The 19,169-nt window shown below is 46.7% G+C and overlaps 1 protein-coding gene across 2 annotated transcripts in view; it reads left to right on the forward strand.

The window, feature by feature from the left end:
• Window positions 1-356: 356 nt before the first annotated feature.
• The window catches only part of LDLRAP1 (low density lipoprotein receptor adaptor protein 1), an 85,145-nt gene continuing 66,332 nt past the window's right edge, over window positions 357-19,169 (forward strand). Inside the window, exon 1 of one of the 2 annotated variants that reach the window (XM_077337646.1) lies at window positions 357-577. In XM_077337646.1, the coding sequence (XP_077193761.1) occupies window positions 497-577 (81 nt within the window). In that variant the 5' untranslated portion in view covers window positions 357-496. The remainder of the gene's footprint in view (window positions 578-19,169) is intronic. The other variant, XM_077337645.1, reaches the window with a different exon arrangement.

Here is a 19,169-nt window from a genome sequence, read left to right on the forward strand (position 1 = left end):
ATCCCTTGTCCACTTGCAGGGAGGGGCGGTGTAGAAATCAAATCAATAATAATAAAAGAACCAGCTTTTCTCTGCAAATCGAGGTCCTGTTCCCTGGCCAACTGCCAGGCGTTCCTTCCCCGCTTCACGGAAGAAGGGCAAGGCATCAAGACATGCCAGCAGGCCCCGAAGAATCCCGTCCCCTCTTTGCGCTTCCCCAGAAATTTCCCCGGCAGCGCCGCTGGGCCGGACAAGAAGTGCGGCGTGCCTTCCACCGCCTAGCACGGGCAGGCTGGCGCTTGGGCCGGGCATTGGCTCCGCGCGGCCTGACGTCTCTCGCTCCCCTCCCACCCCAGCGGTCTGCCTCGAGCGGAAGGGCGGGAGGAGAGGCGGGCCCGGACGAGGCAGGAAAAGTTTGCAAAGAGTTGCTCTCGCGCTCGCTCGCTCGCTCGCTCTTCATCCTCTTGCTCTTGTTTTGGAGGCGGCGCCGTCGGAGCGGCTGGCGGGGGCAGCATGGATGCCCTCAAGTCCGCTGGGCGGGCCATCATCCGGAGTCCCAGCCTCGCCAAGCAGAACTGGGGCAGCGGCAGGCACAAGAGTAAGTGGAGCGGAGGCAACGGAGCCCTCGCCGAGCAGGGAAGGCTGGGGGCTGCCTCTGGCGGGGGAGGGCGCGTGGCAGGCCGCCCCGGCAGGGCCCTCCGCTTGGACGGGGGGAGCGGGCGGGGAGTGCGCGCGAGGGACAGCCAAAGTTTGGGAACTCGCGGAAAGAATGCAGAAAACGGCAATGTCAGCAGACTTCTTAAAGGAGCCGACTTCTTTCCTCCTCCGTATTTGTCGAGCGAAACGGGAGAAGGGAAAAGATTTTCTGGGTGGATCTCCGCGCGCGAGAGTGTTTTTGTTTTTATTGGGGGGGGGGGAGCTGCTTGAAGTTACTTTCTGCCGGGTCTTTTCAACATGCTTTTGCAGCTGGGTATTGCTGTGCGGGACAGGATCATCCACTTCTAAAGCGGATTGAGAGTGCGTTAGCCAATGTGTGCAGTCGACTCAAATCTGTTCCAGGGGGCTTACTCCCAGGAAAGTCCCTAGTATGGCACCAGAATAAAGTTTGAGTGCCGGAGCACCTTGAAGACCAACGAAGGATTATCCAAGGTGTAAGCTTTGGTGTTCAGAGCACCCTTCCACAGAGAAAAACTCAAATGGGACCTTTAGGCTATAGAAGTACTTATCTGCACAAGCTCTCCAGGGTCTTTCTTGGGTGATCAGGGATCGAATCTCCTGGGGCAAGACAGATATTCTACTGCCAGGGCCACCCTTTGGCCTGGACCGCAAACTCAGGAGAGAGGATGCTCAGATTTAAACACCTGTTAATTGAGGGGCGGCATTTGATAAATTTTACCACATGTGATGTTGGCAGTTCTGATTTTCTGTGGTCCTCTGAAACAGGCTCTCTGCTGCTGAATCAGGGCCTCAGCCTAAGTTGAGGGGGCTGTTTCCAGGACAACCTTTCTCAACTTTTTTACTATTGAGATACTCCCTAAACATTCTTCAGAAGTAGCGCGATTGTGCAGAATATGGCTGGGAAGTATAGCTGTGTACAAGGCTACCTGGGACCCCCCTCCCACACACTCCAGGCCCATCATTGGACATATATGGTTATATTACTAGATAAATATTTAACAAAATTGGAGGCCATTGAAGGCTGGGCAGATGTGAGGAGAAATCATAAATTGTTGGGTAAGGTGGAAGTGCCCCGTTAAAGTATCTTTCAGAGATACCTGGTGTGTGACTTTCTCTCATTCATCTACAATTTGTGTACGCCCCCTCCAAAGGGCTGCAGGTGGCTTATCCACGAATATCTGACTGTATCCAGAGCAATCGGGAAGATAGTTCTGCTCAAAGGGATCCCACCCTATACCACATGCTGCTTCTCCAGGCCTTGTGGAGACGCTCTGCTCCTCTCCTGGGGCAAGGCTGCTTTGTTAAAGTGGTGGAAGCCATTAGAGGAACGGCACTGGCACAGGGCCCCTGGTAGCTGTGTTCATGCATGACTGTAGTTGGGATGGAATGTTACCTGGATAGTGATGCAAAGGGGAGGGGCCTGCCAGAGCGTTGTCAGCTGCCTCCTGAAGCCTGCAACTTAGGTGGTTTTGAAAGTCACACATTGTATTTTGCTCAGGGGCACCAGGTGTGCTCTCCTGTGAACTCTGTGATGTTTCGGCTTGTGTTACACGGGTTGCAGTGAGGGCGAGGGCCGTGAGATGCGGGTGATCCGGCCTTGGATACTGGTTAGAGCAGTGCATTGTGGGCTTCTAGAGAACACTTTCCATGGTTGCTCTTCTGCAGTAGAACTTGCATTGCATGGCAGGGACTTCTGCTGCATATTCTACTCTAGAGCAGGGGTAGTCAAATTCTCATGGGAATTGTAGTCCATGGACATCTGGAGGGCCGCAGTTTTGACTACCCCTGCTCTAGAGTGCCCACAGGCCTGATTAGAGAAATGCAACCAGTGCAGGTTATTATATTGTCACCTCCAGACTGGACTTCTGCAACTCGCTCTATGCAGGCCTACCCTTATCGATTCAGAAACTACAACTGGTGCACAACTGGCCAGGATTCTCACTAAGACATCATGGAGATCACATATCCGGCCGGTACTTCAAGAACTTGGTTGGCTCCCAGTTGAATTCCGGATTAAGCTTAAGGTTTTGGTAATCACCTTTAAGGCCATACGCGGTCTGGGCCCAGTGTATCTGAGAGACCGCCTCCCTGCCTATACCCCCAGAAGAGCTCTACGCTCCGCCACCTCCAACTGGCTACGGATCCCTGGCCCTAAAGAGGCACGTCTGGCCTCAACAAGGGCCAGAGCCTTCTCGGTCCTGGCCCCCACCTGGTGGAATGAGCTCCCCGAAGAGATCAGGGCCCTGCTGGAACTTCCACAGTTCCGCAGGGCCTGCAAAAAGGAGCTCTTCCACCAGGCATTTGGTGGGACCGACTGAGCCATAACACCTACAGGTGCCCCCCAGACTGAGGGAACGAACCGACTGAGGGATTGTCAAGTTATTGTTGAAGTGCCGTTCTAATTGTTCCAGTTGATATGTTGTTGTTGTTATTGTTATATTGTTATATTGATTTTTAATATTGATTTGATAGTGTTCTATGTGAATGTTCAAAAATGTTTTATGTAAACCGCCCAGAACCGTAGGGAAGGGCGGCATGCATAAATAAATAAATAAATAAATAAATAAATAAATAAATAAATAAATAAATAAATAAATATTCGAGGGTGGGTGCCCAGGAGTCCGACACCAGATGTGAACTCTGTGGGTTACCAGGGCTGATGTCTGCAAGAAACAGACTTTGTAAAACTATGTGTAACGTTTATTAGAACATATTTCAAAATATCAGTTTTACAATTAACAACACAGGTCTGTAAAAGCACGCAGCTCGGAAAGTAAGAAATAGTAGCTTAAGTAACCCATTCAGAAGTTTTGAATCCAGCGGCATGTATAAGACTAACAACATTTTATTCAAGGTGTAAACTTTTGTGTGCACAACACATTTCCACAGGCACCGTGAAATCGGAATTAGAAGTCCCCAGCATGATGAAGATGTTTAATTGTGTCTAAGGAAGCATGTTGTGCACATGGAAGCGTACAGGTGAATAAAATGTTCTTAAAGATGCCACTGGACTCAAACAACACAGCTACCCTCCTGAATCTATGTTCAGCAGTTGTATTGAATGGCACAGTCTTAAGGTCATGAAATTGCAGTTCGCAGCTCAGATGTTCTCTGTGGTACTGTCTGTTTGACAATCAACAGATCATAGGTGTAGGCCTCTAGTCCATCCGAATACAAGCCGAGCTTTCTTTCCAGTTCTTGATCCAGTTATAATTTTTAGGGTAGGTGTGATCAGGTGATGGTGACCAACCAGTCAGGAGCTGCTCTTGCTGGAGCCTTCTAGAAAATTACCTCATCTCTCCTGATTCTCCCCCTCCCCTGGTGCACAGGTTCCCAGGATGAGCCAATTATCTAATTGAATTGTCAAGGGCTTTCACAGCCAGAGTCAACTGGTTGTTGTGGGTGTTCCGGGCTGTGTGGCCGTGGTCTGGTAGTTTTGGTTCCTGATACTTTGCCAGCAACTGTGGGTGGCAACTTCAGAGGCAGGACATGGCAAGATGGGAATCTCTCCATGCCAGAGTCCACTAGTAATACCCACACAAGACAGAATGGAGCTGTTACTGTACACATTAACCTTTGGGGAGATCAAGGAGTGTTTTGATTCACAGTGAGGCCTGGAAAGTTTTCCTCCCTCCACCAATAGGTAACAATGTATTTCTCTCCACTGGCCAGGCCTGGTTAGGCTCATTCTGTTGAAAAGAGAACAGATGACCTGGCTTCAGGTGAATGCAACATTGTCCAGCTGTGGCACACAGCAGGGGCACCTTTCCAATGATGCTTAGCTTGGCTGGGAATGGCACCCAGTCTTCCCCTCCCCCCATCTTCTTAGGGCCCTTCAGGATCCAGTTTCCAAACCAGCAGGACCAGCAGGCTTTTGGCCCACCTCTATGACCCTGTGAAGATCTGCTTCATGTACACAAATGCAAACTGTGTAATGCCACGATCGGAGCGGGCCGAAATGATATGCAAGCTTTCAGGTTCTCCAACATTGTTCAGCAGGCTGCATGTTACAAAAAAGGAGGACGGCTCTTTCAGAATGTGCTGAAGGCTCGGTAGAGTTGGTATTGAGTTGCAGCTTTTCTTAGCTTTCTGAAAAGGACAAAAGTGAAGGAAGGTGGTCTGGAATTGATGTGACTGTGTTTATTAGTTTTTCTACTCTTCCCACAGTAGGTAATGCTAACCAGTTTGGTTTCTCCGAGCACAGTAAGCCTCCACTTTTGTTAACATCACAGCGTTGTGTTCTGTTTGGTCCTGGGTTGATGTTTGATTAATGGCTGGCCTTCATGTTCTCAAATGGACCAAAGAACCACAGAGTTGGAAGGGGCTATCCAGGCCATCTAGTCTAACCCCCTGCTCAATGCAGGATTAGACCAAAGTCTCCATGATAAGTACCTGTCCAGCTGTTGCTTAAAGAAGGGAAGGCTGCTGTTTTATTTCCCCCAGAAGGCTTTGGTGCAGCTTTAGCTTTAAACCAGTGAAACTCAATTCGGTTTACCTCAAGCTGCAGAATGTCTTAGGCTATTGAGATGGGGCTGTGGCTGACCTGGCTGTAGGCAGGCCTAGAGAACAATTGTTGACTATCTTAGCTAGGAATAGGGCTGCCTTTGTGTTTCTGGCAATACAGAACATGGGTCTTGGCTTCATTGCACATGTCTGCAGATCATTTGAGACCGTTTGTAGTTGGAGTCAAGGGGAGATGGTTCAGATGTCATAGAGCATTGGGATAGTTTCAGGTGGGTAGCCATGTGGGTCTGCAGTAGAAGAACCAGATTGGAGTGCAGTAATGGTGTAATAGAGCCTCTTGTGGCGCAGAGTGGTAAGTGGCAGAAATGCTGTCTGAAGCTGTCTGCCCATGAGATTGGGAGTTCGATCCCAGCAGCCGGGTCATGGTTGTCTCGGCCTTCCATCCTTCCGAGGTTGGTAAAATGAGTACCCAGCTTGCTGGGGGTAAAATGGTAATGACTGGGGAAAGGAATACAGGGCAAACCACCCTGTATTGAGTCTGCCATGAAAACGCTGGAGGGCGTCACCCCAAGGGTCAGACATGACTCGGAGCTTGCACAGGGGATACGTTTACCTTTAGTGGTGTAAAGAGCATCAAGATTCCCAGGGGATAAGCTTTCCAATATCTGATGCAGGGACTTTTAAACAGAGGCTGGATAGCCATCTGACAGACTGATTCTGTGAAGTTTCAAGGGGGTGGCAGGTTACAGTGGATGAGCAATAGGGTTGTGAGTGTCCTGCATAGTGCAGGGGGTTGGACTAGATGACCCAGGAGATGCCTTCCAACTCTATATGACTCTTAAACACCTATACCTTGGAAATCGTGTTGGTCTTTAAGATGTTCTCGGACTCAGTGTCCTGGGATAGTTTTGTTGCTGGGAAACCAGAAAAGAATGAATATGTAAACAAAGGCAGCTGGCTTATTAACATGCTCTGGTTTCTCAGAAGATTTTTGGTTTGCGGTTAGTTTCTAGACTGCTAATTTCAATGGAAGTAAATCTCATTGCCCGGACAGTGATGGGACCCATGACATGGAAAGCCGACAGACTCCTCGAAGTGGGGTATAAAAACCAATTTTTCTTTGTCTGAGCCTTCCTTGATATCCTCAGTGAAAAGGCTATCTGGGAGAGAGACGGAGAACTTCAGCCACTCAGGTCCCTGGGCTAGATTACCTGGCAGGGGTGTGTGTGTTTAAATTCTATTTTAGCTACAACCAATACCAAGTGTTGAGCAGGAGAAGCTCTGCATCCAACACCTGCCATCTATTCAACTTCTGCTAAGCTCCAGTCTGTGGTTGGGATCTGTGTACATCTATAGGATCTGTGTGCTTCTAAAGTGACCCATTCAAAATCTGATAGTTTTTAAAAGTTGCAGGTGCCCATTTTGCTCTGCCTTGACCAGGGGTAGTCAAACTGCGGTCCTCTTGATGTCATGGACTACAATTCCCATGACCCCCTGCTGGCAGGGGCTCATGGGAATTGTAGTCCATGGACATCTGGAGGACCGCAGTTTGACTGCCCCTGGCCCTTGACTCTCAAGGAAACAATCTTTTCCCCTTCAGCCACGTGGCATTGTGATGCATTCAAATGCCCTCTTGGCTTCTCCCTTGCTTTGCTGAGATATTTGCTAAACCTTCTTCTGGAAATATCACAGCCAAAGCATATTTGTGCCATGGGAAGGTGCAGGTTCTTTTCAGATCACACCCACATTGGTACCATTTTTCTTGCCACAGTCTCTTGTGGTTGCTTTCTCCCGGCCACCAAAGGGCTTTTGGGGGGCTATTTCAAAAGAAAACCAGTAATTCACGTATCACTAATAGTGTTGATATGCTATAGTGATATACCAGGTATCATTTTTGGAAAACAGAAACCCCTGCAGTGAGACAGAGCAGAGAAAATAGTATCCGCAGGGGAGTGATGCCAGGAAAGTGCAGGGAAAGCTGTGGACACTTCATTACCATGTGGAACGGCTCTGCATTCACAGCTGTTGTGTGTGGGGGCACCCGTAATTACTATTTTTCCAGAAAGTTCTCTGTCTCATCTTCCAAGTTATTGTTCAAATAGTTATTGTTCAAATTCTGCCTGGAGACTACAGAAAGTTACGATATTTTGTCAAAGGTGCTATGAAAATTTATGTGGTGTAGTGATGAGAGCTAGAGAAGTGGTTCTCAACTTGGGGGTCGGGACCCCTTTGGGGGTCGAACAACCCTTTCACAGGGGTTGTGGCTGGGCAAGCAGCTTGGCCGGGGGGGGGGGCATCATCCACACAACAGCCTTGTGGAGTAGATCAAGATGGATCGTTTGTCTGGTGCAGCGGAAAAGTGTGAGATCAGCATGGTGGGACAAGAGCTGAACTGAGAAACCCCAGAAAAAAACCCAATTTATATACAATCATGAACAATGGATCTTCATGCCATTGGTCAGTTTCGGTTTAATTTCTGTGAAAGAACACTTGCGTAATTTTATCGTTGAGGGTCACCACAACATGAGGAAGTGTTTACCTGGGAGGGTCGTGGCATTAGGAAAGTTGAGAACCACTGAGCTAGAAGGACCCAAGTTCCAGCTTCCTTCAGCTGATCAGTAACCTGACCCACATCACAGGGTTGTAAAAAGGATAACATGGAGGCGGGAAGGTCAAGAAATATTGTCATAGCAGGTATTCCTCATTCCTCTCCTCCAGACTTGCTGAAGTTATTGCAGGGAATGGACTATTTAACTGACATGATAATTGTTTGACATTAATTACATGTTCCTCAGGCCACATGTGCAGCTGTTTTAAAAGACAGGATGTGTGATGACTCACCCCGACTTGGGTATTGTCCTAGGATGCTTTTAAATCCTATTTTAACTTCTCTCTTTCCCCACTTTGACACAGGTTGTCACTCAAAGCCAGACCAACACTAGATCCCTGTCTGTCTGATTTAAAGGTGTTTAGATACTCTCTGAGAAAATAAGTAGAACAAAAATAAGTAGCTAGAACAATTTCTGTATTATCACCTATCCATGTACCGAATGACACTCTTGTAGAAGCCAACATGGGTGTGACAATGGAATTCAGGTAGGCTCTTCTTCCATGCCTCAAGCCAAGGGCTTAATTCTCACATACCACAGGCAAGGTAATGAGGGTTGGTGGGGTTATGTGATCAAATGCTGCTCTAGACAAAAGTCCTTGCACCTGGAAAACTAGCATGCGAGGGGAAAAGTCTGGGCTTAGCCTTCTCCCTGATAGGTCAGTTTCTTGCATGTGTGGGTTTCTGTTTGTTAGTTTGTTCCATTCAGTTGTGGGATGTGTTGTAGGTAACCCACCTCTTCTGCTTTCAAGCTGAATGCAAGCCAGAAATGTATCACAGCCTCAAAGAAGGTGAATGTGATTTTAGACTTTGTAAGAGCAGTGTATACAAAACCTTAAGAGGCTAATAGTTTTAGTCTGATCTGTCCTAGTGGAATTCATGTGGAGTCTCATGTACAGTTCTGGGCACTATCATGCCTTAGGAAAGAGATCGACAAATTGGAACTGGCTTGGAAGTGGCCGTGAATATGGTCAGGGAATGTTTATTCTGGAGAAAAGAATGAACAACTGAAGGGCTGTCTTATGAAACAGGGCAAAGATGGGCTTTTCTTCCGATAGCAGTAGTGGATCTAGAGGGCTTAAGTTTCAGGATCATTTGCGTTGGTAGATCCGTAAGAGTAAGAGTAGTCCTGCAATAATCCCATTGCTTAGGATCTTTCTCCTTTTAAATCTTCACGCCGAGGGTGGGCAGCCATCTGCTGGAAAGCCAGCTCTGGGCTTTTTTGCACTGAGCATCTGGCTGCACTAGATAACCTATAAGGCTCTTCCCAGTTAGTACTGCAAGAAGAAATTATCATTCATTTGCTGTCCCTTTCCTTGATGTATGGTATTGTCTGTGAGATCCTTTGCGGACTTGCATTCAGCTGTAAATAGCCTGTAGAAATGAAACAGTAAGAACAGTACTTAGCTTTAAATAGTGCATTTGGATTGTTCAAGGTGCTTAAGAATATTGCATCATTTGTCGATCTGCCCCAGTATCTTGAGAGCCAGTGTGATGTAGTGGTTAAGTGCAACGGACTCTATTCTGGAGAACTGGGTTTGATTGTCTGCTCCTCTACAGGTGGGTGACCTTGGGCCAGGCACAGTTCTCTAAGAGCTGTTCTTGCAGAGCAATTCTTTCAGAGCTCTCTCAGCCCCACCTAAGGCATTTGTAAGCCACTTTGGGACTCCTTTAGGTAGTGAAAAGTGGAGTCTAAAAAAACAGCCCTTCTTCTTGTTCCTAGTGTGTTTGGGGAAGCTTATAAGGTGTTACCCTTTTGACTTTTTAATCTGGCGTTCAGAGGAATACTGCCTCTGAACAGGGAGGTTCTTTATAAAGATCCTGGCTATTGGCAGACATATCGTCCATGACAAACCGACTCATCATGGATTTGGCTAATCTGTTTCTGAAGCTAAGCCAGTGGCTGCCCCACCACCACCATCTCTTGCAGTAATTAATCCTATAACTAATTGTAAGGATTGCAGGGCTGGAATAAGATTCGGGTGGGTAGCCATGTTGGTCTGAAGCAACAGAACACACACGAAAGCTTCTATCCAGAATTAAACTTGGTTGGTTTTAAAGGTGTCCCAGAGCTGAATAAAGCTTCACATACAGCAGCTCTGTAAGGCAGGACAGAGCTGTTATTTCCACAGTGTGGATGTGCATGAGTGTGGGGAAGAGAGGTGTGTATTTTGCAGCAGAGATGAGAGATGAATCACAGCCTTGGTGCTTCGTGGCTCTCCACCACGGTGTTGAAGAAGAAGAGTTTGTTTTTATACCCCGGTTTTCACCATCTGAAGGAGTCTTGAAGTGGCTCACAATCGCCTCCCCTTCCTCTCCCCACAGCAGAAACCCTGTGAGGTAGGTGAGACTGAGAGAGCTCTGACAGGACTACTCTGTGAGAATAGCTCCGACAGGAGTGTGACTAGCCCAAGGTCTCCTGGGCCTAGTCTGCACACAGTAGATAATGCACATTGAATGTGCTTGGGCAGCTGGATTTTCCAGTGCAGAACAGGAAAATCTACTTCTAAAGTGCATTGAAAGTGCATTATCTATTGTGTGCAGACTAGGCCCTAGTTGGCTGCGTGTGGGGGAGTGGGCTTTCCGGATTAGAAGCTGCCGTTCTCAACCACTATATCAAGCTGGCTCCGTGATTGTGATCTGTGAAGGAAACTAGAATGAAACTGAATCACGAAGTGTGCTCTCAGGTTTAAGCCGGAGTTCCTTCTATTCTGCATTAGTCGGCAGTCACATTTAGAGTTTTTTTCTGAGGGGGCGTGGTACGGTGGTGGAGCTTTTCCTTTATGTACAGAAGGCCCTGGATTCAGTTGCTGGCATCTCCATCTGAAAGGTTCAAGGTAATAGGTAATGTGGAAGACCTTGGAGAGGCACAGGACATTTTCCGTGACAATTTGCAAGTGGATTTTACCATTCTGCACCGCAAATTCCAGTTGCAATGTGCATTCAAAGTGCATAGAATGTGTGTGTGTTATATACTGTGTGTGGAGGCTCCCACCGCCAGTTAGAATAGCCCTTGCTCTAACTTGGCATAAGGCAGCCTCATGTGAGTTCCTGGGAGCCTTCTGCTTACCTGGATTTTTGACAGTCAGGCTTCCTCTGTCCTCAGGTTGCAAACAAGCTTTAGAATACACCACCACCCCTCCCCAGATTAAAAGGTGAGGATGGAATGCAGATGGCTTGGCAGCCTGTCTATTGAGTGGCCTCATTACCCTGTTGGCTCGGGTGTCAGAGCTATGGGATGTGTTAATTTAAGCACACAGGCTTAGATCCACAAGCCTCAGGGCTTAGAGTGCATGAGGCCGAGCAGGCTATGGCCACAGCAAGAGGTTCAGGGAAGTGGGGGGCGGGGACGGGGACCAGACCTGCTTGAGGTCTCTTGCTTGCTATGGGGCAAAAGGGACGACACTCCAAAATTCCTTTGTGTGTGTGTGTTTTAAAACTGTTCTCCCTGATTGCAATTCGCAATGTTTTTTTCTTCTCACTTTGCACAGTGGTTTGTACAACCCCTTCCAATTGCTACATTCCCATGGGGGGTGGGGGGAGGAGGAGGCATCCATCGCAAAGCTGCAGCTTCTGGACCGAAAGATCCGATTGTGGTTTTTTTATCCTGCCTTCCCTGGGGGAGGACATGGGAGTATCCACTTCTGTCATCGCAAACCCTGCAATTTATAGTATTTACTCAGATGCAAGACTAGGTTTTTTATTTCTCTAGCTGTGCCATAAAAAAAGAAAGGGGTGATCTTAACATCACGTACAAGTTACAGTTCTGTCCAGTGACCATAATTTGTGTGTAACGTTTTTAAGAGTGTAATTTTGTATTCTGATTTGTTTTCCATTAAAATTCATTCAGTAGATTAGGGTTAGCCCCGGGAACTTTCTGGAAGACTGCTTTATGAACTTTGCGGCTGAGTAGGGAATTTTTTTTGGAAAAGCAAATACATGTTACTTTCTCAGCTGAAGCTTCCAAAGTGGCTCAAATGCTATAAAACTAGCTAAAAGCACATTTAATTGGGACAAACAGTACCAGATAGCAGCTAGCTGAATGCAGTGCAATATCCATCTGTGGTGGGAAGAAAGCAACTGGATTTAAACACCAGCCAACTCAGGGTCTGTTTGTGCAGGAAATTGTTCATCTGGTGCTTAAAGGGGTGGTAGTCAAAATATGCTGGTTCCGTTCACATCCTGTTGACCAGCTACAAAGAGGGAGCTGATTTTTCATCAGCCTGTTTGTGGTTGTTCATCAGGTTGCATCACCTTCTTGAGAACTGGCATGGTGTGGAGCAGTGGTTCTCAGCCTTCCTAATGCTGCGACCCTTTAATACAGTTCCTCATGTTGCGGTGACCCCCAACCATAAAATTATGCAAGTGTTCTTTCACAGAAATTAAACCGAAAGTTACCAGTGGTGTGGTGATCCATTATTCATGATTATATATCAATTGGGTTTTTTCAGTTCAGCTCTGCCTCTTGTCCCACCATGCAGATCTCGCTCTTTTCTGCTGCCTTGATCTACCCCGCAAGGCTGTTGTGTGGATGAAATGGAAGAGGAGTGATGTCGGCCACTTTGGGAGCTCCTTGGAGAGAAGGGCTGCTCGCCCTGCCCTGACCCCTGTGAAAGGGTCGTTTGACCCACAATGGGGTCCTGACCTCCAGGTTGAGAACCACTGGTGCAGAAGTTAAAGAGTGGTGGACTCTAATCTGGAGAACCCAGTCTGATTCCCCACTCCTCCACATGCAGCCAGCTGGGTAATTTGGGGCTAGTTGCAGTTCTCTTAGAGCTCTTCTCGCAGAGCAGTTCTCATAGAATTCTCTCGGCCCCACCTACCACATTGGGTGCCTGTTGTGGAGAGAGGAAGGGAAAGATGTTTGCAAGCTGCTTTGGGATTCCCTTGGGTAGCGAAAATCGGAGTATAAAAAAACAGGTTTCCGTTGTCATCTTGCCTCCTGGCAGTGCGGAAAGCCCCCCAGACTTTTCATGCATATAGTTTTTTACACAGCTTCATATTCTCCTCCCTCTCCTGTCCTAGTTGTGTCGCTGCTGGCAGGCCGTTGTTTGTAGAAGTTCAATCAATCAGGAATGGTATGATTCAGCCGCAAATCAATGCTGCGTATCCTACAGTTTGTTGTTTATTTAAGTAGTCTTTTAATGATGTTAATCGCTACCGGCCTGTTTGGATCCATGGTGGTTTTGCCCATTCCTGGTGATGTGAACCTGTAAAGCAGGCACTGCAGACATTCCATGCTCACCCAAAGAGTCCGAGGGATCGACTTGCCGCTGATTGTTGTGGACAAACAAGGCGAGTTCGACCGTGGAACATCTTCCCCATGAAAACCGCAGGATTTGTGAACACGCTCCGGGTCAAGTGTGTTACTGCGTGATCTAATGGGGAATTGATCGGGGTGGGCGTAACCATTGTGGAACCTTGTCACTGGCACAGCAAGTGAAGTTGGGCAAAAACTGGGTATGCTACTCAGGAGAACTGAACCCAGGGGTTCCCACATTCAAGCGGGTAGCCGTGTTGGTCTGAAGCAGCAAGACAGATTTAGAGTCCAGCGGCTCCTTTAATACCAACACATTTTAATCCAAGGTATGAGCTTTTGTGTGCATGCACACTTCCTCAGGTACAATGTCATGGAGTTGTAGTAATCAGTTCATACTTATAGGCAAGTGTGAGGATGAATTAACAAATAGCCTAATGAAATTGGTTAACAGATACCAGCGATATTGCAAAGTGGTTTGAAATTTCATGCCTTGCTCTGGTCTGCAAACAGGAACCGCCAAATGCTCTACTTCAAAGAAGATGATGCCCCAAGATGCTCCCATGCTTGAGAGGACAGGCAAGGGGCAGAAGGGCAAGTTCTCAGCTAACTGCTGTCAGCAAATGATTATCTAGTTGCCCATTATTCTCTTAATATAGACATATTTACTGAACCCAAGATGTTTCTCATGCAACTCAATCTCAAGTGAATACAAACAAATCCAAATTGTAGTTTTTTCCTATTTATCTCTGGGATTTGTTCACCGTTTTCATTGTGCTGTATATTAATTCACTCTCACTCTTGGCCTATGAGCATGAACTGCTTACTTCCATTTCATGATACCATACCTGAGGAAGTGTGCGTGCCCTCGAGAGCTCATATACCTTGAATAAGAATGTGTATTTGTTCAGGTGTTCCCAGTCAAGCATCCTTTCCATGCCCTGCTTTGGAAGGAAAGGAGACAGCATTCAGGCATCCCTCTGCTGGGCCTGACTGCTCCGCCTGCTAAGAATTGTCTCCCCTGACTGCTCTTCACATTGCATTTCATTAAATGTGGTGCTTTGGGATTCTTGACTGCAAAACCTTTTGATTCTTCTGTGTTTCATCCTTGCTGTTCTTGTGTGCTTCTTTTAATAGACTTTGCCGTGTTGGTTTCAGAAAATGTTCAGGGTAAAGAAGGAAGTATTTATTCACTTGGTAATGGAGCATGTTCTTCCTTTATAGCTTTGCTGAGGCTCTAGGTGGGTTGCAGCACACAATAAATGCAGTCAAATGCACAAAACCTACAATAAACAGTTCAATAGAACTAGGAATGTGAAATTAGAATGACGTGCATTTTTTTAAAAGCCTAAGAAAGTCTAGGAAGGTGCTGGGGCTCAGTGGGAGAAACCTTTGCTTGGCATCTAGAAGGTCCCAGGCCTAATTTGGTATGTCATGTGTGCTCAAATGATCTACCATAAAGGTCCCAGGTTCAATTATGGTATGTCATGTGTGTTCAAATGGCATACCATAAACAATTCAGATAAGGGATTACTAAAGTTGGCAAATGCAGTAAGACCCAGATGAAATGTATGCTAAATGGTGCAATCAGCTACAGTCCTATTCCCTTATAAAAGCTCCCTCCCAAACTGTTCCATTATATAACAGCCCTATAATGCGACATGATTACATTATAGCTTTTGATTGATACCAAATCTTCCTCATGCCAAGCAAGTAGGTGTAAGGGGGAAAGTTTGTCTTGAAAATGTGAAATATTCAAATTATTATATAACATTCCCATTCTGCTCAGCGAAGAATTCTGTGTAACTCCTTAAAACTGTGTTTGCAAGCCGCTCTTTTGCCAACAATACTGGTAAAGGTAGGTAGTTGTTGCCAGAATTTCAGCAAGCAGTAGAATGGGGCTTTCCCCCCCTTGAAAGCCCTGACCAGGATAGACCAGGCACATCGCCCCATCAGAACTTGGAAGCTAAGCATGGTCAGCCTTAGTTAGTATTTGGATGGGAAACATCAAAGGAAAACTAGGATCCTGGCACTGAGGCAGGCAATGGCAAACCACCTCCGAATGTCTCTTGCCTGGCTGCCAGCCAATGCTACAATCATAGGGTCTCTTAGCTACACCGCACCCATACAACAAATGAATAAATACATCCCTCTGAAAGCATCTTGGCTGCGGTGTGGACCAAATAGCACAGGCCTACCACATTCCCTTCCACGTAAAATGCATGCAGTATCATTTCAGGACAAGCCCTTTCCTCCAACCCTTTTGCACAACCTGGCTTGGTAATAAAAGCATTGCAGCAGGGGTGGCCAAGCTGTGGCTCTCCAGATGTCCACGGGCTACAATTCCCATGAGCCCCTGCCAGCCACCTGGCATTAATGCCGCCTCTGCATTGCAGTGTTAACAAATCCTGTACAGCAGCCATTCTCAAAAGCCACACCCTTTTTATGGGGCCTTCAGGAGCCCTGGAAGGTGATGAACGTGTAAAGGTATCTTTGCAGCATATGGTCCCATGTCAGCTAACATCTCAGGCCACCAGAGAGGGTGATGTGATAGGGCAGGGGAGAGGGAGTCATGCCTCAGTGGTAGAGCGTCTGTTTTGCATGCAGAAGGTCCCAGTTTCAACTCACTGCCTTGCCAGTTAAAAGGATGCTGATAGTGAGTGATTATCTGCATCCACGGAGTCATGGAACTGCCTACTGTCCAAGGGGCACTTCTCAGCTTTCTGTGGTCTTGCTTAACTTCCTGCTCTAAGAAGAAATGTCTCTAGTCTTCAATAAATGTCTGCCGACTTTGACAAGCGCTGTGTGGGGGAAAGAAGCCAGGAGAGGGTGGCATTTGAAGCCTGTAAATCCACAGAATTAAAATATCTGGTTCAACCAGCAATCTTAAATGCAAAGGGATTTCCAAGTATGTTATAGCAAGTTGAAGAGATGCATGTTTTTTGGTTGCTGCTTTACCTGTTTCCCCTTTTTTTATACACACTCACATAACAAAGTCAATTCAGATTTTCCAAAGCCCATTTTTCCACGCAGGTAATATATCAAAATGCTTGGCTCAAGACTAATCCTTGTTCGAGTCTGAACTCCATCGTTTCTTTAAAGGATTAAGTGACTCCGAACTCTTGAATTTGGAAATTATAGTGTTGCGTCTGGAATGCAGTGTCAGCGGCACTTGTAGAAGGAATTTTAAGCAGCAGTTCAGTGTGGTCAGATGAATGTCTCATGATTGCTGAGTTTCCGCTCGACTCCTCTCTAACAGTATAAAAATGTCACTAAATCGAAACAATAAAGGACAGTCTATTTGGCTCCTGGCATTCTTTTGGCTTTAGATGAAGACACGGATCACAGTTGACAGAAGAAGAGAAGCAGAGTGTAGTAATGTATAGAGTGCTTTTCTTGAGCGTTCCAAATTATTTTGTGAAAATGCAGCAGTGTAGAAGAACAAGAGAAGTGGGTTCTTATATGCCGCTAGGGTTGTGCAAGGGGGTCCCGATTTGGTTCGATTTGGGTTTGGATGAAACTGATTTGGACCGATTCGGATCCGAGGGAATGTTGGCAGACCCTCTTTGGGAGCAGGACCCCCTGTTGCAATCTTCCTGATACTTTCAGGGAACTCAGGGAAGACCCTTCCTGAGCTCCCCTGCAAGTTTCAAGAAGATTGGACCAGGGGGTCCTGCTCCCAAAGAGGGTGACACTATTTCCCATAGACTTTAATGGTGAGAAAAAAATAATTTCAGCAGGTTACTTAACCAGGAAATTGGAAATTAACCTGTGGAAATAATTTTTTCCCCACCATTAAAGTCTATGGGAAATGGTGTCACCCTCTTTGGGAGCCCCTAGGATGGGACCCCTTGGTCTAATCTTCTTGAAACTTACAGGGGACTCAGGGAAGACCCTACCTGAGTTCCCCAAGAAGTTTCAGGGGTGAAACGTACCCCCCCCCTGGGAAAGGCGGGAAAGAAACGAAAAAAACCCAGAAGCAGCCAGGAGGCTGCAGCAGCCATGAGGTTGCCAACAGCTTGGTGATTCGGTCAAATCTCTTCGATTCGGCTGTGATTCAGCCGAATCTCTTTGATTCATCCATTTTAAAAGTAGTGATGGTTCGATTTGGACTGTTTTTGATTCAGAAATGTCCGAATTGGCCCCGATTCGGCCATTTCCAAATCCGAACCGCACATCCCTATATGCTGCTTTTCTATACCCGAAGGAGTCTCAAAGCAGCCTACAGTTGCCTTCCCTTTCCTCTCCCCACAAAAGACTCCCTGTGAAGTGGGTGAGGCTGAGAGAGCCCTGGTATCACTGCTCGGTCAGAACAGATTTATCAGTGCCGTGGCAAGTACAGGGTCACCCAGCTGGCTGGAGGTGGAGGAGGAGTGGGGAATGAACCCCTGCTTGCTCCTAACCACTATACCAAGACCCTCTGTACAAATCGGGGCCAAATGGTTCATCATTATGGGGAAGCTATGATGGGCTTGAACTTAAAAACAAAAACACCTGAATGGAGGGAGGGGCCACTGGATTGATGGGGGAAGGCTGTGAGGGCCCAGAGGTGTTAATCCAGGTGAGCATTGCTGTTAAAGGCTCAGGAGCAGAAGTCATTGGAAAACACTGGAAACCTTGGACACAGGAGAAGCAGAGTGCAAAGAAAAGTTTGTTACTAACCTTGAGCTGGATTCTCCAGAGAGCTTTCAGGGGGTAGAATTATTATGTTTAGTAATGTTACATTTATATGCCACCCTTTCCTGACTGCTCAGGGTGGCTCACAAGATTAAAACACAAACAATACAATATAAAAATAAAATTTGCGATCATTTAAAATAAGTAGCACCAGTTAACTAATAATCTCCTATTTCCAGGGGATGGGGAGGCGTGGAGTGTATCTCCTCTAGATGTAGGTGGATGAGTACAGGCAGGCAGGCAGGCCAGCAGACCTGGTAATCCAGGTAATTTTCAGGCCTCAAACATAGGCCTGGTGGAACAATTCCATCTTTCAAGAGTTTGAGGCCCTCCAGGGCTCTGATCTCATTAGGCAGAGTATTCTACCACTGGCCCTGGCCAAGGCCAGTTTTATTTCTTTAGGACCGGGGACGCTTAATAGATTTTGGTCATTTGGTCATAATGCTCTCAGGGGACATAGTGGGGCAGGTGGTCATGCAAATGTAATGGCTTTAAAGGTAATTAAATCCTTGAACCTGATCCAGTCCTCCAACTGGGGTCAGTGCAGCTGGGAGAACACTGGCTGTATTTGTGCTCTCCAAGCTCATGTGGGGTAAGATAGGGGAACTGTTCCTTTGTTTGGGGAGACGAGAGACTCGAGAGGATCTCTTGGGTCTGCATTGGAGTGCATGCTTTACCACGAGGGATGACAGAGGAGAAAGATACTAAAAAGAGATGCAGGTGAACCAGGGATGGGAGCATCCTATACCTGCCAGAGATCAGATGCAACATGGTGTGGATTGGGGAAAGGCAAGATAAAGGCCCTCACAACTAAAGCACACCTGCCTGTTTCTTACCTTTATTTTTTCTAGTCCTTGAATTTGAAAAGTTTCTGGACTGAGTTGCAGGTAATCTGCTCCTATGCACAGGGTGCGCCTCTCTTAGTTTCCACTTTTTCATTTCTTCCTGCACCCATGTGCCTTGATGCAAGTCCTTCAATGACTTTTGAAGTTTGGTCAACTGCAGTGGAAAGTTGAATTGAACAGAAGTTCATGGGCTCCTTAAAAACTGACAAAATTGGTTTCACCATGAGCTTTCATGAGTCACTTTATCAGATATGTGAAGCATCTTAAATGTGTGTTGGAATAAATTTTATTAGACACAAGGCGCTGCTGGATTGTTGTTTTCTTTTATTGCTACATACACAGATAGTTGCTCCTCTGGTATTATGATAATTTGAAGCGTGCTGCCTAGAGATGTCCCCGTAGTTAGTTTGGCTGTCTCAAGCTGTATAATTTTGGATGGAAGATGCGCTCTTGGGATGCTCCACTGTGCAAGTCCCATTGAAATGAATGGGCACTGCACAGTGGCATAGTTCATTTCAGCAGGGCTTTTTCAGAAGAGTATTCAGGTGGATGGCCTCCTGGGTGCATTTAAGAGCAAAGGGTACCATTGTGGGTTTCCACATCAAGCATCAAAAGCGTATGCCTTAACTGGGTGAAACTGGGAGCAAATGTCAGTCTGGTC

Source organism: Paroedura picta, chromosome 5 (genome assembly GCF_049243985.1).
Source record: "Paroedura picta isolate Pp20150507F chromosome 5, Ppicta_v3.0, whole genome shotgun sequence".
Classification (NCBI taxonomy): Eukaryota; Metazoa; Chordata; class Lepidosauria; order Squamata; family Gekkonidae; genus Paroedura; species Paroedura picta.